This window comes from Dinoponera quadriceps, unplaced genomic scaffold (assembly GCF_001313825.1).
Source record: "Dinoponera quadriceps isolate SergipeBrazil2010 unplaced genomic scaffold, ASM131382v1 scaffold942, whole genome shotgun sequence".
In the NCBI taxonomy this organism is placed as follows: domain Eukaryota; kingdom Metazoa; phylum Arthropoda; class Insecta; order Hymenoptera; family Formicidae; genus Dinoponera; species Dinoponera quadriceps.
In genome coordinates this window covers 132,306-159,975 of record NW_014555154.1, presented here as the reverse complement: position 1 = coordinate 159,975, position 27,670 = coordinate 132,306, and the positions used below count along the sequence as shown (strand labels likewise).

Below are 27,670 nucleotides of genomic sequence, written 5' to 3'. Positions count from 1 at the left end.
TCAGCAACTCTCCGGAGCACCGAGGAAGAGCATCTTCTCGTGGGAACTCTCTAAGCCCTTCGAATCCTTCGCAAGGACCTCGCTCACGGCGATCTCAAGTCCCTCAGGTATGACTTCTTTCGTCGGTACGTGACTTTCGTAGCTTCGAAGCTTGCCGAACGTTAAAACATTAACTCAAACTGTCCCGCTTCTCGGTCACACTTTCTCTTTCAAAATTTCTTTTGAACGCGAAGAATACTTTCTTGGAATATTTTTCCTTGGAAATTGTTTGTAACTAATTGCACAGTTAGAGAGCGTTAACCAAGATAATATTTCAAGATAGGATGCGGCGTACACGCCACATGGTATTGCCTGTGCGATCTTGGCAATACATCGGACTTCTGATAGTATCGTTGGCATGTTTGACGTTGGGGTTGGTATCGAGGGACAGAGAAGGGCATGCCGGCAGTCTCGCAGGACCTGAACTCGAGCATCAGGCTCCCCATGAGTATGAAAAAATTACTTTCCTTCTATTTATGCTTAATTATAAATAATTAGCCATAATTATAAATAATTTACCAGGTAAAACTGTTACACCATATATTTTTATAGTATATCTTAAATGTTACGCTATTTTTTCAAAAGGAACGACAAATCTGAGGCTATTCAATTATATATTTTTTTTATACAACAAATCACATTTGTTCTTGTAAAATATTCTTCTCCAAAATTGTTTAATTCACTTCATTTACTTTATTAATACGGAGGGAAAAACTTTTCACTTTTTTACAAAAAATATATAACAATATTTATTTGATTATATACAGATTTTGCATAATTCCTCCAACATTTATAATTGTTTGTAAATATAATTGTAAATATAATCAATCGCGGATTTGTATTTATATCCAACGAATACTGGTATTTAAGGAATTTAAGGAATTGTATTCAACGTTTGCGTTACTCTTTATAAACTTCCGCCATTTCCTCTATTGTATGTACTACTAAAGATTTTTTACCCATTATAAATAAAAATAAAAAATCAAATAAAATAATTAATTGTCATATAAAGATTTTTATATAAATATAATATTATATAAAGCTGACGTGTTTTCAGGGTGGACGCCTGTCCGAATTTGAATCTCTTCACCGAAATGCCTTCACAATTGCTCGCGAAGTCGGGAGAGGCCGTGAAGCCGATTGACGATCGTGAAACGAGAGTGTCCGGGTCCAGAGTATCATTGACAACTCGTAGATCCGCACTCTCTCGATCTCTGAGTCTCGACCGCTCCTCCAGACTCGCTTCGCGAGAGGCTCGAGAGCGGTCCGCGAGGAACCGAGATCCGAGAGCGGTCGAGAGGCTTTCAAGACTGAGAAGCCGCGCGTCCGACAACGAATCCGTCAACCGACCCCAGGAATCCCGATTCAGGACGCTCGTGCAATCTCGCGAAGCCAGGAACGCGGTTGAACCGGCCTCTCGGGTCTCCCGATCGCGCGACCTCTCCGACCGCGCGGCCGAACGTCGTTCTTCCGAAGTACAAAGATCGCTTCGTTCCGAGCGTCGTCGCCTGGCCGATGGCGACGAGATCGCGCGCCGGCTAAATCGCGTCGATCGATCGGTGGACAACGATCGTCGCCGATCACTCTCGGTCGAGCGACGAATCCCAGCCGAAATTCATCGGCGAGAGTCGCGCGAGATTCTAATTAGCCGCCGAGAGTTCAGCGATTCAGCACGCCGCGTCGATCAACGATTCGAGACGCGAGAACGTAGATCCCGATCCACCGATCGACGCGACGTGGTCGAACGACGCGCGGCCGAGCGTCGCGAAGATCGCAAGAGTCTCTTGGATCGTTCAGCGCGGATCGCGCGGCAGGACAGCGACCGCAGCAATAATCTGGAGCGCCGAAACCGGTCTCCGGAGAACCGTCGCGCTCTCCTGGATCGCGTCGCGAACCGGGAACGCAGATCGCGATCTTCGCTTGCCTCCAGGGATTCTCGTAGGGACCTCGCTGGATCCGACGACCGTCGGTCTCCGTCTCGATCGATGGAACGTGCCAACGATGAGGGATCCAGGGATCGGCGTAGATCGTTCTCTGGATCCTCGACTCGATCAACGGAACGTCGCGAGATTGATCTCGCGGAGCGCCGGAAGACGGAGAGTCGTCTTCGCAGATCTCTCGAAAGAACTCCGTCGCGAATTTCGCCGGAGGATTCGCGTCGCGGAAGGCTCGCTCGCTCGAAGAGGATCGCGAACGCGCGTGATTCCCGCGGAAACGCGGCCAACGGGGAGGATTCTAGAGTCGCTTTCGCGCGGGACGAACGATCGCGTTACGGTGTCGAGGAGACCGCGAGCCGAGAGCGAAGGGAGAGACTCGGCCGATCCTTCCGCTCGCTGGACCGTCGATCGTCGGCGGATCGACGAGAAGTTTCGAAGAACGGAGACGCGAGGAGTCACGATCGCGAAGCGCGCGATTCTTCCGAACGACCGGGTCTGGCTGCGGAGCGCCGGGAAAGGACGAGCCGTTCGTCTCGCGAGGAGCGAAGGGTCGCCCTCCGGGAATCTCGAAGCTTGGAGAGGGACTCCGAACGACGAGTACCGGAGGGAGTATTGGAAAGACGAGTGTCTCGCGAAAGGATCCTGGAGAGGTCTCATCATGGAGGAGTTGCAGTGCGGCGAGCCGCTCCGGTTTCGGTACGACGCGATTCACGAAGGGTGTCCGAACGACGAGTCGACGGGTCGAGCTCGAGATCACGGGAAGAATCCAGGATGGCAGATCGTCGCCTAGAACGAGGCTTGGAACTACTTCGAGCTTCTCGTGAGAGGAGTTTAGAGAAGCGATCGGCTCTTGACTCGCGAAGATCAACCGAGCGAAGAATCGAGGAGAACTCGAGATCACGTGAAGGATCCAGGATGGCAGATCGTCGCCTGGAACGAAGCCCGGAGTTGCGAGTTTCTCGTGCGAGGACTCTGGAGAAACGATCTTTTCTTGATTCACGAAGATCGGCTGAGCGAAGAATCGTTGAGAGCTCGAGGTCGCGTGAAGAAGCCAGGATGGCAGATCGTCGTCTGGAGCGAAGCCTGGAATTGCGAACTTCTCGTGGAAGAGCTCTGGAAAAAAGATCTGCTTTGGACTCGCGGAGATCGGTTGAACGAAGGGTTGTCGAGAGCTCGAGATCACGTGAAGAATCCAGAATGGCAGATCGTCGCCTGGAACGAAACCTGGAATTGCAAGCTTCTCGTGGAAGAATTCTAGAGAAACGATCTCCTCTTGATTCACGAAGATCGGCTGAACGAAGAATTGTCGAAAACTCGAGATCACGTGAAGAAGCCAGGATGGCAGATCGTCGTCTGGAGCGAAGCCTGGAATTGCAAACTTCTCGTGGAAGAACTCTGGAGAAACGATCTGCTCTGGACTCGCGGAGATCGGTTGAGCGAAGAATTGTTGAAAGCTCGAGATCACGTGAAGAACCCAGGATGGCAGATCGTCGTCTGGAGCGAAGCCTGGAATTGCAAACTTCTCGTGGAAGAACTCTGGAGAAACGATCTGCTCTGGACTCGCGGAGATCGGTTGAGCGAAGAATTGTTGAAAGCTCGAGATCACGTGAAGAACCCAGAATGGCAGATCTCCGTCTGGAACGAGACCTGGAATTGCGAACTTCTCGTGGAAGAGCTCTGGAAAAAAGATCTGCTTTGGACTCGCGGAGATCGGTTGAACGAAGGGTTGTCGAGAGCTCGAGATCACGTGAAGAATCCAGAATGGCAGATCGTCGCCTGGAACGAAGCCTGGAATTGCAAACTTCTCGTGGAAGAACTCTGGAGAAACGATCTGCTCTGGACTCGCGGAGATCGGTTGAGCGAAGAATTGTTGAAAGCTCGAGATCACGTGAAGAACCCAGAATGGCAGATCTCCGTCTGGAACGAGACCTGGAATTGCGAACTTCTCGTGGAAGAACTCTAGAGAAACGATCTGCTCTGGACTCGCGGAGATCGGTTGAGCGAAGAATTGTTGAAAGCTCGAGATCACGTGAAGAACCCAGAATGGCAGATCGCCGTCTGGAACGAAGCCAGGAATCGCGAGCTTCTCGTGGAAGGATTCTGGAGAAACGATCTGCTCTCGCTTCGCGAATGATCGAGGAAGGCTCGAGATCACGTGAAGGATCCAGGATGGTGGATCGACGCCTGGAACGAAGTTTGGAATTGCGAACTTCTCGTGGAAGAACTCTGGAGAAACGATCTACCCTCGACTCACGAAGATCGTCCGAGCGAAGGATTGATGAGAACTTGAGACTAACAAATATTCTTAAAGAAGATACTATTAGACAATCCCGTCAGAGATCATCGAGTCTGAATGTCAAGGAGCCGTCACTGAAACTAGCTTCTCTCCGTCGCGTCGTCGGGGTTTCCCATGTTCCTGAGCAAAATCGCGGGCGACGTAGCTTGTCCGCTGAGAGGATACTCTCCAAGATCGCTGACCACGAACGACTCTCCGCCAAATGGGAACGAAATTTGCAGGACACGCGTGTCGATAGAAACGTGGAGGTCAGGACGAAGATCGTTTCCAACTTAACGAAGAACGGCGAATTCTTGGAGTATCCTGTAACGTACAACTTTATTAGGCAAGCTGTCGTCGTCGCGCTCTGCACCGTTTATGGGCTTTCTCTCTATAATGGCGAAAAATCCTTCTTTAGGTGAGATATCAAACCTGTAAAACATCTTCCAAGATCATTTGAAAAATACACCTGACAGTTTGGTCGTTGTTTTTTTGCGACCTTTATCGACGTGTAATCTGTAAGATAAATAAACAAATGCATCGTGTTTTCTTAGGAACAACGTGGCGCAACAGGTGCAACGTTTCATGGCGTGGTGAAAGACGAAGCGACAGCTGGCTACCGAAACGGCAACGACAACCGCTATTTCCGTGGAACCGCTTCTGTCGACTTTATCATTTCGCCAATTATAACGTTACGTTGCCATATGTGTCTAATGTGTCCAAGTTCTCAGAATGTATATTAATGTACAGCTGGTGTAGTATCCCGTAGAGATATAGCGTGTATCTGAGAGGATATATTTTGTGCGAATAAATATAGTTGGAGTCGTAGCTAAAGAGATTCAGGGTTATTCTGTGCAGACACACTGGAAATCCTCCCTCTGTTTTCCCCACGATCTTTCCTTTATTGCTCGTGAAACGTTAAAACGCACATTTGATTCGTTGCATCTTGTATAATATCGCTCGAGTCTCTCTCGTGTTTTTCTCACGAGTATCCCGAGACCAGGTATTAATCATTAGAAAAAAAAAAACTTTACGTCAGTTTGATATACATTCTTTTAATTCTCCGAAAAGCCTAGAAAGATTAACAAATATTAAATAATTCATGAAGTTACGAAGTATTTAGTAAACCACCTCTGCACGCGAGGTGGGTCTTGGCGGTGACGGTTTTACCGGTTAGCTGAGTCGATCGTAAGAAAAAAAATGAAAGTTTATTCGAGGATGAAAGGCGAAGAGGACACTTCAAGGTGGCCTGGCCCCTTGATCGAAGTAACTTCCTTCTTCTTCTTCGATCTGCGACAGTTGAGAAAAATATCGATCCGTCGACGAAAAGATTAACTTTATTAAAGTTATAATTTTGTACACCTCTTGTGTCGAGCTTACATCTATATAGAAAAAGGATGTGATTGTGTGTCACAATGTGACCGAGTCTCAGGAAGACGACCGGTTTCCGGCGGGGGAACGCGGACTCTCGTTGACCCGCTCAAGAGTCCGCCTCACGAGAGGCGGGACGGACGCGAGACGGACGTTCTCCGCTTTTTACCGTCCTAACGTCGCTCGTTCCTGAATCTCGGCCGCGTCGGTTTGTGCGACGTGCTTGCGTTTACTTATGAGCGCGTACAGACATGGCTACTCTCGAGATGAGATCGTTAAGCCAACCGCTAGGCTTGGCAATAGTAGTAAAACTAGAGTGCTTAATACGATTACACATGATACAGCGCGCCTCCACGATTTCGTTGACTTCGCGAACAAACGCCGAGTATTATCCGAAATAAATACAGGCGGTTCATCGCCCCCGTTAACGCCTCTATGTACAGCGGAGTCTCGAAAAATTATCCGTAAAAAACTAGATATCGTTTACCTTTGGAAGAAATTCTTCACGGAGAGAACTTTCTATTTGTCCAACCCCCCCTCCCCCCCCCCTCCCGACCCATTGGCGTGTCGTACAACGTTCATCGCGAGAACGGAATCGTCAATATGAGTAAAAACAGGAAGAGAAAAATCAAATCACGCACGATTCTTCCTCTTAGGGGTGCCAATAAATAAATAATAAATAGATAAAAAAATATTTATCCGTCGTAGAGGTAAGATTTGTTAAAACGCCTGGAAAATTAATTCCTCACGTCCGATGGAACGATAGAGATTATGCTAAATTGGCGGGCAGTGTTACGAAAGACATTGCGCGCATGGCAAGGAAATTGGCGACGAAGAGAGATCGGAAAAAAGTGTCAATTCAATCGTCCGCGTTCGTTATATGTATACGTGTGTGCGCGCTACCTTTAGCTCGCGGTAGCGTCCTTCTCTTTGGCAGTGATCCGCGTCTACCGATAAGTCGTTCGCCGAAACTTAACGCCGATAGACACGAACTCGCAGCGCACGAACGGTGTCGACGGACGCAAGAAAGACTACGAGAAGATTGCGCGTCGTAACAATAATGACGATCTTAGCCTTCCTGGAACAGCCGATGGAGTATCGACCGTTTCGTCAGAACGAACGCGTTTGCGAAACTATACCTCGATACCTAAGGTACCTAATGCCTCTCTCTCTTTTTTTCTCTCTTCTCTCTCTCTCTCTCTCTTCTTCTTCTTTTAAATTACCTAATGCTAAGTCGCGAGTCTTATTTACTGCTGTAAAAGTTATATCACAATATTCGATGACGAAACGAGAACTACGTCAATGGCGCCGCGCGCGATCACTTTGCCCGAAACGATCGGCGCGCTTCGCAGCGACGGCCGGAATCGGCGCGACTTCGGGCGAGGTCACTCGCGTGCTTGCTGAAGCGGCGGCGTTATCGCGCGGTCTACCGAGTTCAGCCGCAGCTGCGTAGGCGAGCAATTCTCGATTCAACGGTATCAGTGGACGTTAGCGATCTCCTGAAGCATCCCTAGAATGTGATCCAGCTCCTGCCGGAAGTAGCAGAGCTGCCGGCTCTTGCCCTTCTCGTTCTTGCAGTCCTTGCACTGCGTCCGGTTTCTCAACAGGTCGCGCACTAGCGCCTGCAGTGTCATCTCTCGGCTCTCGTGCCGTTGCTGGAGGATCGTGATCTTGTCCTGCAGCAGCTGCAACTGCTCGGTTCCCTGCAACAGAAACCGCACCGTGGCGAGTGCCATTTTAATGAAAGCCGTGGCCCGTCTCGTCACGTACCGGCGTCGATAAGTACTTGACTTTCTCGGTCAGTGTCTTCACTTTGTTCTCCAGGTGCTCCCTCTCGGCCTTCAGCACGACCACTTGTTCCTTGTAGTCCCGGAACTTGTCCACCTGCTCCTTCAACTGCGATATGATCGCTCCCTGAGAATTAATCTGACCCTGTCGACAACAATTGGAAATGGCGATATTTTAGAGAATCCTCGGCCACGAGGTGAAGCGGTGCGTTGCGGCGAAACGATACCGAGCGAAGTAATACGGGAATCTTGCTTTCCGTTGAGAAGAAGCGAACGAAAAGGGGACAAGCCGAGCGCTCAGCCTACACAAACCTGTAACTTTACCACCTTAGAGTCCCCGAACTTGACGCTGTACTCCTTCACGAGGGTGGCCATCTCCCGTTCGTGTTCCTCCTGAAGCAGATTCAGGTCGTGCAGCCGCTTGCTCTTCAGCGCCATGAAGTCCTTGTTGATCTTGTTCAGCTCCTCCTTCAGGATGTCGTTCTCGTTGGTCAGCTTCTTGATAACGCCGTTCTTGCTGGTCTCCGTGTACTGCATCGGATCGTACAGCTTGGTGGTCGACGACGACAGCCTCTGCGAGTCGGCGACGTGTCCGTTCTGATAGACGTTCGAGTTCTGGTCGTTCCCGTCGCCGTTCTTCGTTCTCTGAAACACCTTGTCGAAGTCCATGCTCCTGAAGCTCCTACGATCGTTCAGCAGTTTCTCCCGCTCCTTCTGCAGCCTCCTGTTCGTCTTCTGGAGCTCTTGGCTCTCCTTCGTTAACTTCAACACCGCTCTGTCCTTGTTCGTGATCTCCAACTGCAGGCCTCTGATCGTGGCGATGAGATGCGCGTCTTCTTTCGAATTCTGCGACTTCGATCCAGCCTTCGAGCCGGCCTTCTGATCCTTCTTGTCCTCTTTGTCCACCAGCGAGGCCCTGTCATCTCTCCTGTTGGTCTCCACGCCCTTGTTCTCGACGAATTTCACCGTGGTTTGCGTGAACATGTCGTTGTACATCTTGCGTTCCCTCGCCGTGGCTTCCGACAGTTTCGCTTCCAGCTCCATCACCTGCGTCGCGTACCTATCCTTCATATCGGAGAACTTCACCTGCAAGTCAATCAGATTCCGCTGGGCGAGCTCCTCTTTCCTCTTGATCTCGCTCTCGAGAGCCACTATTCTCTCCTCCAGCAGCTTCACCTTCTCCGTGCCGATCTTCTCTTGGCCCGAGTTGGCGGTCAGTATGAGCGCCGACACCGAGTCCGGGTTCTTCCTCTTGAGTATACGCTCCATCTCGCGCACCTGCCTGTTCAGGTCCATCACTTTCTTATTGTCCAAGATAACCTGATCCTTGAGCTTCTGGCTGAGCTGCTTCTCACGCTCGATGTGGCTCTTGCTGATCTGCAGTTTCTCCTGAAGGTTGCCCTCCTTCACCCTGAGCTCAAGCAGTTCCTTCTCCAACGGCAGCACGTTCTGCTGCATCCTGTCCAGCTCTTGCTTCGTCACGCGCAATTGCTCCGACTTCGAGCTCAGCTTGATACTCAGGTCCTCAATCTGCCTCTTTAGGTCCAGCTCGGCGGAGGTCATCGCCTGGAGTCGATCCGTGATGAAGTTGTTCTTCGCTCTCAGCTGCTCCTTAAACATCTCCAGTTCGTCCGTGAGCAGGCTGTTCTGCTGAGTCAGGTCGTCGTTCTTCAGCAGGAAGTCTGCGTTCTTCTGCCTCAGCTCGGACACCTCGAGATTCAGCTTCAACGTCTCTTCCTGGAGATCCTTCACTCGATCGGCCAGCTGATGCATGTCGTTCGCCTCCGACACCGTGCTCTTCTGTTTGGACTGCAAGCTCTTCAGCTCCTCCTGCAGACGCTTCGTATCCTGCATCAGCTTCTTGTTCTCGCTCTCGTATGCGCGGATCAGGCTTTCCTGCTTCTCCAGCTCCTGCTCCAGCAGCGCTATCTTCGTGTCGTTCTTCGTGGGTACCTCCGGACGCCTGTCGTTCAGAGACAGCTCGTCGACCCTCGCCTTCAAGATTATATTCTGCTTCTTCAGGGCGAAGAGCTCTTCCTCGAAGGACGTGCGCATCTCCATGATTTGGCTCTTGTAGAGCTTCGCCTCGGACTCCAGCTGCTGCTTCAAGAGCGCGTTCTTGTGCTTCTCCTCGCGACACAGCATCTTCCAGTCGAACGTCACTAGATTTGTATCGCCGCCGGCCATTAAATGCCTCCTGTGACTGTCGGGCGATTTCACGTGGGACGTTTTGCACGCGGCCGGCAAACTGGACGTGGAGCCGAGCTTGGCGGAATCCGTTCTCGGTTTCGAGAGCGCGCTAGGTCTCGGCCTCGCCTTCTGGACTTGGTCAGTGCCCGATTTCGGGATTGGCCGGGTCGGCATTTTTGGCTTTATCATCGGCGATTTTCTGGAAACCGAGTTCACGGGTCTCCTCGGCACGTCCGACGCTTTGTTGATCCTGATATTCTCGAGAGAAGTTCTCAGAGGAGGTTGACATATCTGATCGTAGCTCTTGGACTTGCAGAATCTTATCTCCTTCTTCGTTTGCTTAGTGCTCGGCGCGCTGACGACGCGTTCGGCTTTGGGCGCGTCCACGGTTCTTCTCGAGGCACCGTGACTCGACGACTCCTGGTAACCTACTTTGGGAGTCTTCGGCGTCTTGAGTATAGCTTCCACTTTTCCTTCTTCGATCTTCTCTCCCGGGGATATGGGTCCCTGGTGCGGCGAATCAGCCTTGTCCGCATTCTCCTTCGTAACATTCTCGTTCAATTTCTCCGCTATGAGTTTGGGTATCGCGTCGGCGAACAGTTCTAATCTCGGCGTCAAGCCCACCGTGTACAGTTCGATCTCGGAATTGATCTTTTTATTGCTGTCGGGCGCGTTTTTATTATTCTCCGCGCCTTTTGATCTTTTGGAGGATTCGTTGCTGGAGCTCTTCGAGAACGTTACTCCGACTGTTGGGGAATTGGGTGCTCGTTTAGGCGGTCCCTCGCTTACGCTGGAGTCGCTCTCGTTGATTTCATGTTCCACGTCATCGGCTGCTGGCAACTCCTTCTCCAATATCTCGGAGAATTCCTTCTCCGGGAATTCGGGGGTTTTCCCTAATTGGCCCTCGGCGGTCGTTAGCACTTCACCGTTAGTGGATTTCAGCAACAGACCGTACACCATATTAGGCTCCTTTGATTCTAGCTCCTTTTTGTCCGTTTGGCCCTGCAGCAGTTTCAAGAAATGCGAGAAGTCCTCCTGCCCGAAACTGGAACTCCCAGACATCCCGCCTTCCGCCTTCTCCTTGGATCTCCTCAGCAAATCCTCGAAGAAATCCTTGTCCACGTCCGTGATCTCCTTCTGCAGATTCTCCTTCTCCATCTCGACCTTCTTTGCGCTCTTCAGTTCCTCGGATTTGGAATGTCTCTCGATCGGATCATCCAAATCGGAACTGCTCGATATCTCCACTTTCTGCTCCTCGAACTTCCTCCTCTGAAGTTCCAATGTCTTCGGCGGTCTCAGGCTGCTCAAGTTCTCGTACACGATCTCGAATCCCGGACTATTCTCCCGTTTCTTCTCGTTTTTCGGGCTCTTCTTTATCTTCTCCGATTCCTTGTGCACTTCCTCCTCTATCAGTTGGAAAATGTCAGCCTCTAACTGCCTCACTCGACTCAAGCTCTCGTCCTGACCATTTTCCGGCACCAGGGTGTCAGACTTGGACGCGCTTTTCGACAGAGTGCTGCTGTTTTTCCTCACTAACTTCTCAGCTTCTTCCAACAGTTCCTCCACGGACTTCTCTTCCTCGGTGGGAACTTTGCTCGAGCCGCCCGATTTGGTGCGTTCAGGACCTGAATTAGGACTCAATGCGCCAGCAATCTTGCTCATCTCTTCCAGTATGCTGCCAATATCTTCGTCAGTGGCGTCTGCATAGAACACAAGCACGTCAAACATACACAAATATTGCCTCATAAACCGTACATGTTGTGTGAAAACTTGTATATACTTACTCTCAAAGTCCGACGGGTACTTATCAAAAGCTGCGGATGCAAGTATGTCGCACAAAGTGTCGTCTTTGTCTTTGACTTCTCCCTCGCTCTTGGGCATGGCCTGAAAAGCAATTGAAGCACCATGTTAATAGCGATGAATGAAAAGCACTAAAAGAAACCCAACGCTTTCAAACTCGTCAATAAAAGAGGCTCGTTGTCGCAGTGCCAATGTCATTATGATTTAATCAATTACTTTGCACATCCTCTCCTTCTCAAGAAATTCTTTCATGGAAGAACTGACGTCCGAGGAAGGCGTAGGTGACTGCTTCATCTTAGTCTCTGTATTCTTGGCACTTAGAACTTCTAAACGCGTTTCAGGTCTCTTCAACCACCATTTTTCCTGCACGTCTCTCTTATCCGCTGGCAATTGCTCAATTTCCTTGGTAGATTTGACTTTCTCCTTTATACGTATTGAGTTCTCCCCAACACTGAGACTTATGGAGGATCCTAAAGTGTCATCTTCCGTAGAAATTAACTGAAGAAAAAGAAATGAAAAGTAGTAGTATTTATAATAGCGATAATATAAATTATCGCTTGTTCTCCTCAACGGAGAGCTCTAATACACCGATGTAATCGCAAAACCGACAATCCACAGTGGTGGATTTAGGTTAAGGAACGTAGCTCGCGGGTACGGTGAAGCAAGTGAAACTTACGTCCTCTACTCGCGGTGATTTCCGGGCACTCGAAGACATTTCACTTCTTAGCTTGAATCAAATCAATTCAAAACACCGCGTACAAACGATCATTTTCGCCGAGCTCTTTGACACCTGCCATACTTTTTGTTTATTTGTTACCTGTGATTCGTCCAGTTGCCGCTTTGACGCTACGGCCGCGAGCACAGCGGCGACAAAGAAACATACCCGTTTGCGCGCCGGCGAATATTTCAAAAAATTAGATTTCATTTTTTTTTATACGCGTATTATACTCATTTTTAACATATCATGTGGGATTTTGATGTGGGAGAAAAAGACATGGATAGGAGGAAAAAAAGAAAATTAGGAATCTTACATGAGGAATAATGTTACGAAGGAAACCTTGCAAATCATTATAACTCCATGATGTATACAATTATATAACATTTATTAATTAATTCAATGATATGAGAAAGATATATCTACTAGATAACAATCTCTGTTTTTTTATTTGTGTGTTAACAGACGAATAATTCGGAGAAACACCTTGCAATAATTAAAGATCGCATAAATTAACGCGGCTAATGTCGCAATAAGCAATTGTGAATCGATTGTGATACAAAAATATCAGTTAATTATTATATCTCGTGATGTAGCAATATTAAAATGATAGTATACTCAGTTACTTGATCATAGATTGACCGTGCAATTGGAGGATTATTTTCACAAAATTTCTTTTGAAAAAAATTGATATTTTTCTTATAACTGTAAGCTCTTTATAGTTCAGTGTCAAATACAGAACCATTCATTCATATATATATATATATATATATATATATATATATGTATATATTCACATATATATTATACGATTTTTTATTTCGCACGTCAAGATTGACATAGAAAATTTCGGAACAGTGTAAAGTATTCAATGATTATCGTCCGTCGATTTGAACATCGCGAAGGTTCTCCAAAAAATCAGTCGTTATTTTTCTACAACATATCACATGGTTTTGTCTCTCGCGATTTCGGTACATATATATATTTTTTCTTGCGTTTCTCATAAAATATATCTCTATATATCTATATGTATATATATTCATATTGTTATTCTTTGAAGGCGATTCGTGTATCACTACATAAAATCTTAAGCGTATGTCGCAACAATTGTCATAGCTTGATGCATCGTAAATAAGATATATAAGCGTGTACATGTCTTTGTACATAACGAACGGTTGCCAAAATAACGGTAATAATATATCATGTACAAATAAAAAATACATCATGTACACAAAGAATACATGATTTCCCACTCCAGTATTACGCTAGAAGTTCCAAATCGTTACCCGATTTTGTCGGATAAAGATCAAAGAAAATGAAAAAAAAATTACTTGTCACGCAAGTCAATATTGTTACCGGGAATACCTTAAATTTACAAAATTTTCAGGGACAGGCACACATTTTCCGGGACAACCGTCCCGTCATCTCCTAGATACCTGAACGTAAGCAGAACCTTTCCCACTGCGAGAACCAAATATCCGGATAATAGAGACCCTCAACACCATCTGCGTATATATATATATATATATATATATGCGTGTACATGTATATGCGTGCACTCTCGATTACACGAAAACTCTCTCATCTTCCTGACGACCGTCTACTATTCGTCGCGAAGTTCTCTCACGCTATCGAGCGTCTCCGTTTCGTTTTAGGAAAGAGTCGCTCTCTTGAATCTCCCGGCATCCTTCGGGCGCCTTTGATGACCAGATGGGCTTGAGAATCACACGATCACGGAGAGAAAATCAATCGTAGTAGCACGCATGCAGCTTGAACAGCTCCATGTTCATGAAGCTAACGTTACAAGTCTCGCAATAATGCTTGATGCTCTCGGCCAGCTTCAGCATCGCCGGCACCTTCTTCGCGTTCTTCGCGACCGCGTCCATCAGCTTCCTCGTGCGCAGCCTCTTCATCGACCATTCCACGTAGTCGTACTTCCGCGTCTTGCCGCTCCTCAGGTAGGCGTCCTGACTCCTCAGACACTTGGGTGAATAATTCGCCGTGGAGAAGCGACCGATCTTCTTCGACTTATTCTTGTCACCACTGGCGACGGCCGGCTTCTTCTTGGCCGGCCGGAACTCGCCCTCGGCTTGTCGGTTCGTTCCAAAGTAGTTCACGTTGTCCCGCGGATTCACACCGACGTCGGTCACCAACATTTTCACCGTACAGTCGGCCGGCAAGTCGGCGATTTTCGCGCGGCCCTCCACTGACGTCACGCTGGTCGTTTCGCCGAGGACCACGTCATCCCGGTCGTCCAAAACCTCCTGCTTTATCTTCAACTTGAGAACTTCTGATGTATCCTTGCCCTTCGACTGCAGCTTCGAACTCCGAGCCACGTCGTCCAGTTTGCGTCTCTTCGCGCGATACGACAGCGAGTCCTTCCTCTGTTCGTGACGCGCTAGTTCCGGCGTCGTACTCTTCCTCTTCGGCCCGCGATAATCCACGACGTTCTTCCTCGGTCTTAAGGTGCGTCCCTCCAGCTCGTCCAGCTGCTCCACCTTGATCTGCCGCGTCAGCTCCAAGCCCGACGTAGGGGTCACGTTCGAGTCGGTGATGTCCGGCTTGTTCTCCGGAACACGGAATACTTTCTTCTTGTTCAGCGCGTAGTTCACCAAATTTATCCTGGGCCTCAGATTCCTCACCACGGTGCTCTTGGAGAAATCGGCCGCTTGGAAGGTGGTTTCAGCAACCGTCGCGTACCTGCTACCGCGGGAACGATCCCGTGTGTTCAGAGCGGGCAGGTCCTTTGTTTCCGTCCTAGTCAGGTGAACTCGCGTCTCCTCCATGGTGTTGAGGCGCGACAGGTGGTCCCGATCCTGAAGCGCGGCGCGTGCCAACACCTTCCTCTTAGCCGAGCATAACCTGGCACTCTCGAGGGCCGTCCTCCGTCGTGGGTCCTCCGCGATCTCGGCGCGCCTGGAGCACACGGAGCCCTCGTAATTCCGGCACAGCCGTTCCGTGGTCCTCCGTCTGCTTTGGTCCTTATCACAGCAACATCGGCAGTGCGAGAACGCCGCGTACGTCAAGCCCTCGCGAATGCAGCCGGCCGGGAACGCCACCGAGTTCGCCATCGAGTTGATGTAGTCGAGGTTCTCGACTATCGGCTCCAGCTCGTACACGTCGTAGTCCAACGGCTCCGTCTTGATGTTCACGTTCTCGATGTGCACCATCGGCACGCCGACTTTCTCCCGGCTGCCGCAGCCTTTGCGCATCCACGACAGCTGGCTCTTCAGCGCCGTGTCCGTCTTCAGGCAGTCCATGTAGAACTTGTGGAACTCCTCCAGCTTGTAGCTGCACCGGTGGCACATGTGCTTCGGCAGCAAGTCCATCTCGTGCACCTGCGGACAGTTCGAGCGCCGTTTTTTGACCCGTCTTCCCGAAAGCTCGACTGAACTCGTCGAGTGACGCGAAAGAAACCAAAAGGGGAAACTTCGGCTCGGGAAAGTTTGTTTGAATCGGCTTTGTTAAGAAGTCCCGGGGAAGATTGATCGCATCAATCCAAAGAGAGAGATAGAGAAGAGGAGAGAGAGAGAGAGAGAAACCTTGATTTACATAAATCAGAGATTTACGGGTTTAATTGGATCGATTAAACGCCACTTTCTCGAGCTAACGACTAATCTACCAAAGTTCTCGTGAAGAAGAAAGTTATCGCGTCGTTTTCATATCGAGATCTTCGATGGCTCCAGGTTGGATTGAAAGCCGATGGAAGCAACTTCGCGCGAATCCTACAGTAATCATGGAACTAAATGATCGAGTTGCGACAAGGGAAGGGGGGAGTAATCGAGTGCATCGTTATCTTAGATGGACACGCGCTTTATAATATGTGTATTTACGTACATGGGTCTGTGTGTGTGTGTATGTGTGTGTGTGTGTGTGTGTGCACGGCGCGCCGCAGGCTTGGAAACTTCCGTTCATTAACATTATCACGGTACTCTCACAACCGGCTGTCCTTGCTAATTATTTCAAAGTGGAGCGGATAACGCGACGTGTCATGGATTTGATTGCCGATTCGTAATTTTCGATTCGGCTCGGCGACACAGATGGGCCACATTCTCTCCCTCCGAAGCGATTCGGTCGCATCAGAGTCGGAGTGAATCATGTGAATCGCGTCATATGGAAAATCGTATCGTAATGTGCGCGTGCTGTCCGCATGAATCGCTCTGTTGACATCATCGGAATATTAAGCGTGAGAGGAAAAAAACACAGCTGTTAAATCCACGAGCGATACACACGGCGCGATGCAGATTTCGCGCGCGGATTTTCGACCACATTAATTTTCGCAAAATAATCCTCAGTAATCTCGCCGACTCGGAGATACCTTATCTCCGAGTTATCGTGATTAATCAGCTTTGGGGGCAACGTTATCGACGAGTGAAACGGGACACATGTATTCCGGGGAGTCGAGTTAAAAAAGGTTTCTTTTCGTTAATCAATTGTCGATCAACTTCGGCAGCGGCGCCCACAGCGGGTAGAATGAGAAAGCGCGATGACGTTGAAATGACGAGGAAATAATCACGCGGACTCGCTTTTCGATCAGTCTCCCATCGTCTCTCTCGGTCATCGTCATTTTCTACTCTACCTAGGATAACGTCTCCGACTGCTCGTTACATCCGAGCGGGAAGCGAGGAGATCAGCGGGACGCGGAGCGAACGCATGAGCGCGGGAAGAGGTTTCGATCGGAAACGGTTACGTGGACGCGAGAGAAAAACGATGTCCCCACGCGCCACCCTCGCGCGAGGCGCGAAAATTCGGCGAGGTCGTCACCAGGCCGGGGCGCGAGACTTATGCAATAACAATACGCGGCGGATTTCGTTCGCGCGCGAAAGCGATGATAACCTCACTTTCGTGACGGAATCGATTGGACCGCCGGAGAACCCGGGCGATCGCTCGCGTCAATTAATCCGTCGCTCGGGTCATCTCATATGCGAGGGGTCGGGGACACGCGTATCTCTCTCCTCCCCCTCCCCCGTGCATGGGTACACGTGCGTGCACAACCTCGGATTTCGGCTCGCCACGCCAGAGTCCCGTTTCTCGTCCGAGTCGCGGTTTTTTTTTGCGCTTCTCGCGAGCCGTACGGAGTTACGAATCGGCACGCTCAGGTGTCGTAGGGCAGAGGAGAACAGAGGACTGAAGGATACAATGGGACAAAGGCGAGAATGCCGCCGTATGCTTCAGTCAAGTGGTTGGTTACGAGCAGAAGGGTGGGCTTGAAACTGGGCGCTATTGTGCAAGGACAAGGGGTATGAAGGAGCGCCTACACGTACATACAATGTACACGTTGAAAGAGCGCGATGACACACGTACCCTCCGGTAGAAGGGAGAATCTCTAAAGGGAGCGCGAGACCGAAAGAAAGAGAGAGAGAGAGAGAGGGAGGAATAGCGGGCGCTTGAATGAGAATAAGAAAGACAAAGAGCGGAAAAGGGAGGAGTGGGAGAGAGATGGGTAGAACGAGGGGGGAGAGAGAGAGAGAAAGACGGAACGTACAACATACCATGATCGGCAGCATCGCGTTGATTTTCCTGACGTGGTTCTCATTCTCGTCGAAGATGTTGATAGATATACCGGACTGCTGGCCGCAGAGGCGGCACATGCGGCTCGACTCGAGTGTCTCCATGCCGCTCTCGTGTCTCTCTCTCTCCCTCTCTCTTTCTCTCTCTCTCTCTCTCCGCTCTCTCGTCGCTCGCTAGAGAAACACGCTACGTCGTCGCTCTCAGCCCTCACGCGGCGAGACGTAGCACGCGCGCGCCTTCGCTCGCTCGCTCGCCCACCCGCCTACTTTATCCGGCTGCTCGTTTCTCTGCTCCTATCTGCGCGTCGTACTCGTGTGCATTCGCGCCCTACTCAGATCCCAAAAAGTCCGCAGCATGTAGAGTGAAAGAGAGAGGAACGGAGGAAGAGGGAGAGAGAGATAATGAGAGAGAGAGAGAGAGAAGGCGGGAAGGAGGAAAAGAGAAAGACGGACAAAGTGAGCGGAAAAGAGAGAGAGTGAGAGGGAGGAGTGAGAGGAGAGGGGACGATAGAATAGAGAGAGGGAGGGAGAGAAGTGGCAGCGTACGAGATAAAATGTATCGCTTTTCGAAGGAGCTGCCAATCTCGCGAGGATTAAGTTGGTAACGCAGCGTCGATCAGCCGGTACGGTGACGAACGTAGATCGACTGTACTGGTCGACGGGCGGCGGAGCCGGAAGTTCTTTCACCACGGTCGAGCGCGCGAAACATCGATCCCCTTCGCCGCCACCCACGTAAAAAGAGCGACCGAGCTCGTTGATACGACCTATTCGATATATCGAGTTCAGTGGGATCTATCAGCAAGATTGCACAACGGGTCAAGCAAAGGATGAATTCATTTTACTGGCGGTGAGTAAGAACGCTCGCTATATATATGGCGTCTCGATTGGGGGTTGCGGTAGACCTGCTATTATGAGAAAAAATAACGGGTTTGGGGGATCATTCGACCCGTTATCTCTTAGCCGATTTTTAGTTTCAAAATCGCCGCTACGAGGCGCTCCGTACTCACGAAAGATAATGGCTTCTGCCCACAGGACGTGACAACGCTTACCGCGCGGCAAGAAGCGACGCGGTAGCCAATCAACGTGCCGTTTTTCTACGAGAACTGAAAGTTTATTAGCTGCCGCGTCGCTTGCCGCCTGTGAGCGGAAGCCATAAGATTCGCTTGAAGCCGCAAACGTTTTGGTATGCTTAAATAAATATATAATTAGTTAATTTATACGGTGCTTCACGAAGTATTTTCAACATGAATAAGTGATCTTACTTCGTGTAATTGAAGATAAGGTCGTTCTACATTAATTGCTAGTCGATTATAACTCTCGTTGCGACAGCCAATCACAAGCGTCAATGGTGCTATTGACGCTTCTGATTAGCTGTCGCAGCAAAAGTTGCATCTATTTGTGATCGGCTTGCAACTAATGTAGAATGACTTTGACAACTCCGCAAGAGGGCTTATTACATATCCGGTCGTCGAATAGCATGTCGGATCGGTTGTTCCTTCTTTTGCGTTGGACCAAGTTTACAGCTCGACAATATCGGTAGGAGCATTTGCAGTTGTTCAAGCGGGTGTGCATTATACGGACTGCCAGTAAATACGCGATAACGTTCATTAATTTATTGATAGCACAGCGATCTTTGGTAACTCGAGTGTCCCGAACGCTTCTTGTAAACCGGTTTTTGTTTTTCCCTTCGCGAGTTAACGAACGAGCAACGATCATTTCATAACGCGTGCGAATGTTAACGATGTCGTCCACCGATGAACACGTGGCTATACGATATCTATAGTATCGGATATAGCAGATATATATGGGAATAAGATATGCGGTTTACACTGTCCTCACGATGCATGTATTATGCTGTTAGCTCGCGGTTACGCACGTGCACGCACGGATATTACGAGACAGAGTATTGTCACGTTCGAGAACAAGCTGCGATTGCGTAAGATCTTGGCTAAGTTCATTTTACACATTTTCGTGCTAAAAACGTCGTTCCATCTTTATTTCTCATTATACGCTGAAGCAAGTAGGGTGCTTTCAGAACGAAAACGCAAGACGAACACAGTTCTTGTGTAGCATGAGCGTGGACGACAGATTGTTTAGAATGAAATGATTAGATAATGAAAATGAAAAAAACGAACATCCACATTCGTTTCATCGTCGTTTTCTAACCTTTTAATGGCAAGGTGGATTTTTAACGTGTTCAGGAAAGTGGAATTGGATTCGACCTCGTGCTCTGTTTTATTCGCTTTTCGTGTAATTAATGGGGGTTCCGTGTAAAATATGAGTGAAATAAATAAATAATAACATGAAACTCTCACCTCACCGTTAAAGGATTAATTTTCCCACGAGCCCTTAACTCAGATTGATTAATATTTCCAGTGGCGGAGCACGTGGTGTTGTCGAATGATAGGATGCAACAAAAATCAGAATTCGACGTGACAGTATGGAACCCATTTAACATCTTTAACTCTGAACATCGGAACTTTGCGATTCTTATGCTGAATCAACCTATACTATGGAAACCTCAGCAAATGCTTCCAATTTGGGAGAAAGGTAGGTAATTATTTAGATTAGGGATATTGTCGAGAACATCATTCTGAGTATCCTTCCAAAGGTTTTAATCGGTGGTCACTGTTTATTAAAAAGTTACATATAAGTGATGTTTTCTAATTTCTTGAATAATTACTGAGAGATAAACAGACTAAAATAATAGTATATATATACTAAACTGAAATTGTGCCCTATGCATATATTTCCAGCATTCGCCATTCTTATCTCTACTTTGCAATATTAGATACTTTGATAACTAAATTAATGGTGTTTTCTTTTTTAATAGTTATACTTTATTTTCACACATAATTAAAGATCGACTTTTGCTTAAAATTAGCTCAGATCACCGTCACTGTAGATGGTGGAACGCAAAGATGGCTGAATTATTTAAAGGAGATAGAAATAGATGTACTGAATGATGAGCACAGAAAATATGTACCTGATCTTATTACCGGCGATATGGATAGTTCTTCAGAGACTGTGATTAAGAAACTGGAAAGTATAGGTTCTACCGTCATCAAGACACCTGATCAGAATCACACAGACTTTACTAAAGCCTTGGTGAAAGTCGAAGAGTATGCCAAAGTGAAAAATATAAATGTAACAATTTTTCAAAGATTTCTTTCTAAAAATAATATTACAAATAGTTATAATTGCTCATCGAAATTTAAATATGCTATATGTGATAAAAAGAAATAATATTGTTGACAGTTGAAAGAAATATATGCATTTGTGGAAACAAGCGGAAGGTTTGATCATATCGTTGGCAACGTGAATACATTATACAAAAGTGAAAAGCTTGTGGGAGATATAAAGGTAACGTAGCATGTACTCATAAACTCGTTTGCATCTGATATTTGACAAAATTGATTACAATTAAATGTTAAATTTTCTGTTTAATAAATAAAATTAAACTATGCTGGATGTCCTCGTTAGAATTCTCTTTAGAATTTTCTTTGTAGGTAATACAAATTGCGACCAATTCTTTCACATGGATATTAAGACGTGGCTTACACAAGATAAATATACCAGAGAAACTGGTGCAGCACAAATCCTGGTGTGGCCTGATGCCACTCGGATATCCAGTGGGACGCATTTCAACGACCGGCTTAAAATGGAATTTAGGTATGTTTTGCATCTTTAATTTATCTCATTCTTAATTTGTTCGTTAGGGGAGGAGGGACAGGGTAAAATTTTCAAAAAATCGATTTTTTTACTTATCTCGGTAGATACAACTTTCAAGAATATTCTCTGAAAGTTTGATGTTAAAATTCAAAAAATTGACATATATAGCATTTTCCACGAAGCAAGACCGAGCGGTTAAACGTTCGATGAGTGCTTAGTCAGCGCGGAGCAGATATCTTTTCTATTACAGGGCTCTCGAACCTATTATATTAGGGCATTATATATGAAATTACCAATTTCGAATCAGAAGTTTCGTTCATTACATCTCAAACCGAATAAAGAGATATCTACTCTCAAATTTAGTATTTAAGGAAACCAAACTTAGTACTTAAGGAAACTGAACATTTCAATAAAACTCGAATTTTTTAGATTTCTACCCTATCTTCGCCCCTTAATAATACGTTTTTCATTACGTTAAATATAAATCTTCTCTCTAACTCTGTCTTATGTTTCAGTTAACGCCTCAATGATATTTGGTGGTTTGGTGAGCACGTCGAATACGTACGACAATTGCGAAGTTACCGTGGACACAGATACTCCTGTAACTTGGTCTATGGGTATCGAGCCTTTTAGAGAAACTGTAAATAGTTATGGAGCGTCGTAACGTTATCTTAAAGGTAGATGGCATACAACAACTTTTTAATATCTGTATCTCTATGTACCTAAGTACTACGTACTTACACATACATTCCTAGTTAGATGATATTATTTGAACCAAATAATGTGTTTTAAATCGTACAGTACTTAACAGTGATTTATATTGCCGGATTACTATTTTATTTTTCTGTATAACGCTAAAGTTGACCGCATGACACATTGTGTAGTTATAAGAATGTATAAGATTTGAAATTAAAAATTTTTAGTAAAGATCGGATTTGTGTAAAAATCATTTAATTTCGTTCCAAAATTTGTTCTGAGAATACTTTATTTTTAACCGTTTGAGTGCTGAATATTCCCGGCGCAAGCAATCCGCGTGGACGGCGCACGCTTAGCGGTTTCGATCGCTGGGGATTTCTTTCGCTAATGTGAATTCTGTCGATTGAAATACGTAAGGCGCAACTTCTTGAATAATACAAGAAAGTTATTTTCGAACGTTAATTATTTTAATTAATTTTACGCATGACGCGAACCGCGCGCCAGGCGGAGCTAAACGCAATATATGCGTCCATAGTTCACACCGATAGCTTTCGCTGGACGCATATATGCGTCCATAGCACTCAAAGAGTTAAATCTACATAATTGAAGATTTATATTTGTTTTAATTTCCGAGTTATTGCCACGTCCTTTATGGATTTGTTCCCGACGTTTCATGAACATTTCAGTTCACTTCTTCGGGGTGAAGTGCGATCCCGACAGCTTCAGGTCGCACCTCACCTTGAAGAGGTAAGCTGAAATGTTCACGAAACGTCGAGAACAAATCCATCCATGAAAGACACTGCGAAAACTCGAAAGCTGGAACAAATATTTATCCACACCACGGAAACCTAAAGGATCAATTGAAGATTTATTTTCGCATCTTCGTTTGTAAAGAAAAATTAGTCGAAAATAATATAATTTATTTATTTTCCATAAAATTAGCTCGACTCACCTATACTGTCGCCTAGAGCAGAAACAACGTTGTGTATGACATACGATAAATGCTTGGTGACAGTGGATACTGATACACCAATAGTGTTGTACATGGAAATAGACGTTAGCAGCGAGAACTTTTTCAATTCTCAACTGAATCGAATTACTTTGGACTGACAGTACATTAGAAAACCTTGCGATGGCCTTCACGTGCATATGTACATTGTTTTATTGGTACGTATATTTCTAATTCTCTTCCTTGGTGCTACACGGCCCTTTGTAGGGGCCTCGGCTACCTCTTTCTTGCATATACTTGTAAGTGCGCAAATTATACACAAGTATATGGGACTTAAACGTCAGTTTAATGCCGATTTCGAACGGCAGATTGTTTGGGATAAGATTTCCTCTCACTGGTTGCCAAGTCCATCGGAGAGGAGACACGAGCGTGTGAAAATATTTTGATTCTACTGGGAGGCGAACTCGGGACCTCTAAGCATAGCAGAACCAGTGCGTTATCTGTTATGCCACGCTCGTGCTCGTATTTCTGATTAGGTGATATTACCTAATAACTTGACAAAATGAATTACAGTCAGTTACAGTTGACGTTTTCTGCCGTATCATCAATATTGTGCAAAATTGCAAAGTGATGATGGATACACCTGCATTTTGGTATATTTAAATTATGTCGAAGAAAGACTGGACTTCTGTCCTGAAGGAAGTGAACTTGATCCTGAACTTGAAACACGATAATATGAAAACCTTTCAATAGCTGTATCTTTATATACGTAAGCCTTTATGTACTTGTGCATATATTCCTGATTAAATGATATTACTTAATGAAATATATAATTTTTAATATTTTATCAAGAGTTTTTAATACTTTATAAAGATTTTTTTTTAATATCTTAATAATGAACGAGTAATAATTTGTATTTTGACTTCATATGCCACTTATCTGTTACAGGACGATGGCCATGGAAGTTGAAGTCCGCTAAGGAGTATGTAAATAACTCACTTGCCGAAGCAACTAGTCCTATGAATGGATGATTCTGAAATATCGGGTCTCTGCTATTATCCATCCGCAACTCTACCTCAGTAGAATTTTTTATAAAAACATATGAATATTTGTAAATATATTGTTAATATATTGTAAGGAAGACGTAATATTGATGATATTGACTACATTGTTACTTTATTTTTTCGTGCCAAAGGATTGTATATATTCCATATTAAATTATTGGAGAAATAAGAATTATTGTAATGACGTATTAATAATTATAAGATGCAAATGTTATTATCTGAAATTAAATAATTTTGATAGAAATCGAACGTGTACAGGTTGTTTATAACCGTTTATATGATTCGCTACTAACACACAAAAATGTGAGAGCTTGCGAACGTTGTTTCAACTCTGTTAGGTTGGTCGCGTTCGATTTGTTTTGTAGGAATGTCCAAAAAAGCACCGGAGTCAAATTAGATATAATTCTCACAATTTGTCAGTTACATCTGAACCTAGGTTGTCCTTGAATCACGATTTAAACTGGGATAATGTTAAGCCTGCGGCGTTGCTGCTAGGCGGCGCATATGGCGAGTGCCGGGCGACGACGCTCGTCAACACGGATGATGACGCACTGCGGGAAGACCGGCAGAGTATTCTAGGGTACTCAGTCCTCCCCCGAGGAGCCTTAGACAACGGGGGAAGAATATTCTCGCTTTAAGCAAGCCTAGGCGACGGCCGACGGCCACCACTAGGCTGAATTTCCCTTAGAGGACGAGACAAGCCTTTTTCTTTTTTTCACGGATGGAACTTTCGCGGAGAAGAGAGACACTCGGAATTCTAGGCCAAACTTCGCAACGCGTAGTTCCCGATTCACCCTCAGCCCAGAGCCGAGCTCTTCCGGTTCGACTTCGTCAGCGACATCGAGCTCCCGGCACACTCTCACAAAGGTATAAGTGCATAGTACCGTTACATATGTATAAATTTTATTCGTTCCTCACAAAGGTAGAGCGTTTGTATATTACATACAATGATAGATACAATGTTCTTGTATATACTGTCGGTTTCAGCAAATGTATATATTTGCTCGAACTGTCAACAGAATTTATCCGTTTTATAGCACACCATATTTTAATTTCAAGGAACAATGATTCTAATAATAATATTATTTATAAGGAAAAGCAAAATTTGGTAAAATTCTTACATCCGCATCCTATTATGTGTTATATATAACTCGGCCAGCTTCCCGATCAAAGGGTCTGAAATGTCTTCGACTGACTGTGTAAAAATAACATCAGGTACGAACTCCCTGTTTTCACCGTTTAAAATACTTATGCCCAGCTCCATCAGATAATTCACCCATCCATGCGTTCCTCGGTTGACAATATAGGTGAGTCGAGCTAATTTTATGGGAAGTCAATAAATTATATTATATTTTCGGCCAATTTCTCCAGAGAATAACTTGAACATCACGATGTTACAAGATGAAGCGAAATTTGGTAAAATTCTCACATGTCTGTATGCGGCTGGTGTCCTTTGAGATTAAGCTGCAGCGAAATTCTTGGGATTCCGACCAATTCCACGGCGACAACTCGCTGCGCCCGTGCTGTTGCTGTAAGCAAATCCATTCAGCTGAAATCCTTTCCCTAAATCTTTGGTAATTGTTATCGAACTCTTTTGTACTCTCAGTGTATTTGCCGCGTCTTCTGTCGAAACGGCTATACCCAGCCCGCCTGTGCTCACGATGACGCTCGGTGCACGGTGAGCGTAGCAGGTTGTCGCCGTAGAATCGAAGCGTGCACTTCCGAGCAGGGCGATCAGCTGTCACGGTGTTTACATTCGTCGCCGGCCGACGATGGGGGACCACCGGGTGGTGGGGCCGCGGCCACCGTCCAGTGCTCGTCGACCCGTCGCGTCGCGCGGTTCGCGTGATCCTCGAGCGAGCGTGCGTTTATCGCGTTATTATCGTCGGCCGCGCGAAGCGTCGTTGCGACGTTTGGTGCGCGTCGTTTCATCGACAGATGCGCGTCGGCGACGCGCGCCTTTTTCAGGAGACCCGTGCGTAAGCCTGCAAACCGGGCGCCGGGGTAACGCGGAAGGAATCGCGGGCGGGTTGCCCCCGGGGGGGGGGAGGGGGGAGGGACACGTGGCAAAATATTTGTGCCGTGAAAATATTGGACGAGACGGCGGAGACTGGAGTAAATTGATGGGCGCACGGTAAATTGGTAAATAAATTATAGCGAGTAGGAAAAAGAATACGTCTGTCACTGTCGTGTCATCGCTCATGTCGTCGACCGCTCCGATATTTTGGAGCGGTGACGCGAGTATTGAAATTTATTAGCCTTCGCTGAATATCGCTTTATTTTCATTCGCGTGCTTTTCGCGCCCTTTTCTACGACGTTTTCATCATTATTGCCATTTACTACCGCCCGGCAAGCGCGATGCACGCACGCACGCACGCACGCACCGCGGCTGTACCGGTGCGTGTCGCTCGCCCATCGCAGCCCCGCACGTGCTTGAGCCACCCCCTAAGTGGGGTTGCTCGAGTGCACGATGAATCAGACGGAAGATCGTATTCCAACGTACTAAAAATAATTGTTATCGCCGCCTGCGACCTCGGCGGTGAATGCGCTGACCGTGTTGAATTGCGTACGCGACGATTTTCCATGTTAAAGCAGCCGCCGCGTTGAAAGATTCGAGTTGTCAGTCGAAGACGTGAGGATCGCGTCGTCGCCGCCGTCGCCCCCTCCTCCCGCGTTAGATAATTCTGCATCTTCGTCTGCGCGTCGCGGACGTCACGGAATGTCTCGCGCGCAGGCGGCACGCCGGATATTATTATACTATTATTATACGTGCTATTATTAAATGAGAGACGACAGAATTCGGTGTGGCTGATAGGGGGGGGAGGGGGAGGGGCGATGAAAAATTTTCGCGATTCTAACGGCAACGGCCGTATGCGGACTTCGTGAATGAGGAGCATCGCGAATAGCACGAAAACGAGCGATCGAAATAAAACCTCTCGAGGCACCGACTGACGGAAATTCGAAATAACACGAAGACGCGGTCTCGTGGGACGAAGTGTTCTCTCTCTCTCTCTCTCTTTTTCTCTCATATACATATGTACGCGTACGCGCGTACGCATACACACACGCACGCATGCATGCACGCACACATTGTGTATATATTAATTTAGGAATCGCTTATTATTATTATTATTATTATTATTATTAGTGTTGTTATTATTGTTATTATTATTAGAGACCGGATTTTAGGCAAAATGGTTTATTATTTAAACATGCCTGCGGAAGTAACATATAAATGCATATTGTAAGAATTAGGGCACTTTTTTTAACTATATTTTATTTTGCTTGTAGTGCCTAAAATGCATAAGATCATGTTTTGTCTGAGATCATTGTTGCCTAAAACATATCTTTATTCAGCCTAAAATCCGGTCTTTAATTATTATTAATATTATGTAACTGTATGTACGATATATGTACAATATATATATAACTTTCTATTGTATTAACTTTCTATTGTATTATTCCATTATTCTTCTAATCATTTCCAACTGTCTTTAATCATTATATGTATTATTTATTGTAAATTTTTACTATTTATTGTAAAACTTTTCTGCTCTGCTAATTTTTCGATGTAATTCCTAACTTTACGTCCTTAGAGAGTTAGCCGTAGGACAATAATAAACGCTTCTCTCTCTCTCTCTCTCTACTCTACCTTACTCTATCCA

At 46.5% G+C, this 27,670-nt stretch overlaps 5 protein-coding genes and 1 long non-coding RNA gene across 16 annotated transcripts in view; 3 read left to right on the top strand and 3 right to left on the bottom strand.

Moving 5' to 3' along the window:
* The first annotated feature begins 5 nt into the window (after positions 1-5).
* Positions 6-5,089, top strand: LOC106743151 (caldesmon-like). Of its 2 annotated transcripts, none has more exons than XM_014616722.1 (4): positions 6-107; positions 323-487; positions 1,097-4,669; positions 4,806-5,089. In XM_014616722.1, the coding sequence occupies exons 2-4, from the start codon at positions 324-326 to the stop codon at positions 4,846-4,848; spliced, it is 3,780 nt and encodes a 1,259-aa protein (XP_014472208.1). In that variant the 5' UTR covers positions 6-107; position 323; the 3' UTR covers positions 4,849-5,089. The 2 variants fall into 2 exon arrangements, with proteins under 2 accessions (XP_014472208.1, XP_014472207.1); XM_014616721.1 differs by having other exon boundaries at positions 319-487.
* A 1,100-nt stretch (positions 5,090-6,189) lies between these two features.
* LOC106743160 (centrosomal protein of 162 kDa-like) lies at positions 6,190-12,220 on the bottom strand. Of its 2 annotated transcripts, none has more exons than XM_014616735.1 (6): positions 12,076-12,220; positions 11,616-11,897; positions 11,384-11,483; positions 7,722-11,299; positions 7,393-7,554; positions 6,190-7,325 (listed from the first exon to the last, which is right to left on the bottom strand). In XM_014616735.1, exons 1-6 carry the CDS (start codon positions 12,112-12,114, stop codon positions 7,101-7,103), a joined length of 4,386 nt encoding a protein of 1,461 aa, XP_014472221.1. In that variant the 5' UTR covers positions 12,115-12,220; the 3' UTR covers positions 6,190-7,100. The 2 variants fall into 2 exon arrangements, with proteins under 2 accessions (XP_014472221.1, XP_014472222.1); XM_014616736.1 differs by having other exon boundaries at positions 7,160-7,325; positions 7,409-7,554.
* Positions 12,221-12,485: 265 nt separating this feature from the next.
* On the bottom strand, positions 12,486-18,040 carry LOC106743155. 3 transcript variants are annotated; one of them, XM_014616729.1, is made up of 2 exons: positions 17,607-18,040; positions 12,486-15,452 (listed from the first exon to the last, which is right to left on the bottom strand). In XM_014616729.1, the coding sequence occupies exons 1-2, from the start codon at positions 17,727-17,729 to the stop codon at positions 13,860-13,862; spliced, it is 1,716 nt and encodes a 571-aa protein (XP_014472215.1). In that variant the 5' UTR covers positions 17,730-18,040; the 3' UTR covers positions 12,486-13,859. The 3 variants fall into 3 exon arrangements, with proteins under 3 accessions (XP_014472215.1, XP_014472213.1, XP_014472214.1); XM_014616727.1 differs by having other exon boundaries at positions 17,383-17,699; XM_014616728.1 differs by having other exon boundaries at positions 17,419-17,699.
* A 1,124-nt stretch (positions 18,041-19,164) lies between these two features.
* On the top strand, positions 19,165-24,208 carry LOC106743157 (thiamin pyrophosphokinase 1). Of its 5 annotated transcripts, none has more exons than XR_001374326.1 (9): positions 19,165-19,188; positions 20,001-20,174; positions 20,509-20,771; positions 20,883-20,987; positions 21,134-21,296; positions 21,812-21,973; positions 22,935-23,159; positions 23,515-23,710; positions 23,890-24,206. XR_001374326.1 is itself a non-coding variant. In XM_014616730.1 (6 exons), the coding sequence occupies exons 1-6, from the start codon at positions 19,476-19,478 to the stop codon at positions 21,958-21,960; spliced, it is 939 nt and encodes a 312-aa protein (XP_014472216.1). In that variant the 5' UTR covers positions 19,234-19,475; the 3' UTR covers positions 21,961-22,895. The 5 variants fall into 5 exon arrangements, 1 of the variants encoding a protein (XP_014472216.1); XR_001374325.1 differs by lacking the exon at positions 19,165-19,188 and adding an exon at positions 19,189-19,210 and having other exon boundaries at positions 23,890-24,207; XR_001374324.1 differs by lacking the exon at positions 19,165-19,188 and adding an exon at positions 19,235-19,560 and having other exon boundaries at positions 23,310-23,710; positions 23,890-24,208.
* A 398-nt stretch (positions 24,209-24,606) lies between these two features.
* LOC106743145 overlaps positions 24,607-27,670 on the top strand; it is a 31,560-nt gene continuing 28,496 nt past the window's right edge. Inside the window, exon 1 of one of the 3 annotated variants that reach the window (XM_014616696.1) lies at positions 24,607-24,872. In XM_014616696.1, coding sequence (XP_014472182.1) covers positions 24,727-24,872 — 146 coding nt within the window. In that variant the 5' untranslated portion in view covers positions 24,607-24,726. Of the gene's footprint in view, positions 24,873-26,061; positions 26,148-27,670 lie in introns of those variants that run through there. The other 2 variants (XM_014616698.1, XM_014616697.1) reach the window with 2 other exon arrangements.
* Positions 24,884-26,045, bottom strand: LOC106743146. The gene is made up of 2 exons (XR_001374322.1): positions 25,435-26,045; positions 24,884-25,322 (listed from the first exon to the last, which is right to left on the bottom strand). It is a non-coding gene; the product is annotated as an uncharacterized LOC106743146 (long non-coding RNA).

Excerpts from the sequence above, each read along its gene's own strand:
- LOC106743151 (XM_014616722.1), top strand. The coding sequence starts at position 324 with ATGCGGCGTACACGCCACATGGTATTGCCTGTGCGATCTTGGCAATAC. Across the intron at positions 488-1,096 it reads GAGCATCAGGCTCCCCATGA|GGTGGACGCCTGTCCGAATT; the intron begins GTATGAAAAAAT and ends ACGTGTTTTCAG. Across the intron at positions 4,670-4,805 it reads GGCGAAAAATCCTTCTTTAG|GAACAACGTGGCGCAACAGG; the intron begins GTGAGATATCAA and ends GTGTTTTCTTAG.
- LOC106743160 (XM_014616735.1), bottom strand. The coding sequence starts at position 12,114 with ATGTCTTCGAGTGCCCGGAAATCACCGCGAGTAGAGGAC. Across the intron at positions 11,300-11,383 it reads GTACCCGTCGGACTTTGAGA|ACGCCACTGACGAAGATATT; the intron begins GTAAGTATATAC and ends TGTTCTATGCAG. Across the intron at positions 7,326-7,392 it reads TCAAGTACTTATCGACGCCG|GGAACCGAGCAGTTGCAGCT; the intron begins GTACGTGACGAG and ends TTTCTGTTGCAG.
- LOC106743155 (XM_014616727.1), bottom strand. The coding sequence starts at position 17,604 with ATGTTGTACGTTCCGTCTTTCTCTCTCTCTCTCCCCCCTCGTTCTACC. Across the intron at positions 15,453-17,382 it reads GCTCTTTCAACGTGTACATT|GTGCACGAGATGGACTTGCT; the intron begins GTATGTACGTGT and ends AACTGTCCGCAG.
- LOC106743157 (XM_014616730.1), top strand. The coding sequence starts at position 19,476 with ATGCTGTTAGCTCGCGGTTACGCACGTGCACGCACGGATATTACGAGA. Across the intron at positions 20,175-20,508 it reads GCTTCCAATTTGGGAGAAAG|CTCAGATCACCGTCACTGTA; the intron begins GTAGGTAATTAT and ends GCTTAAAATTAG. Across the intron at positions 21,297-21,811 it reads CGGCTTAAAATGGAATTTAG|TTAACGCCTCAATGATATTT; the intron begins GTATGTTTTGCA and ends CTTATGTTTCAG.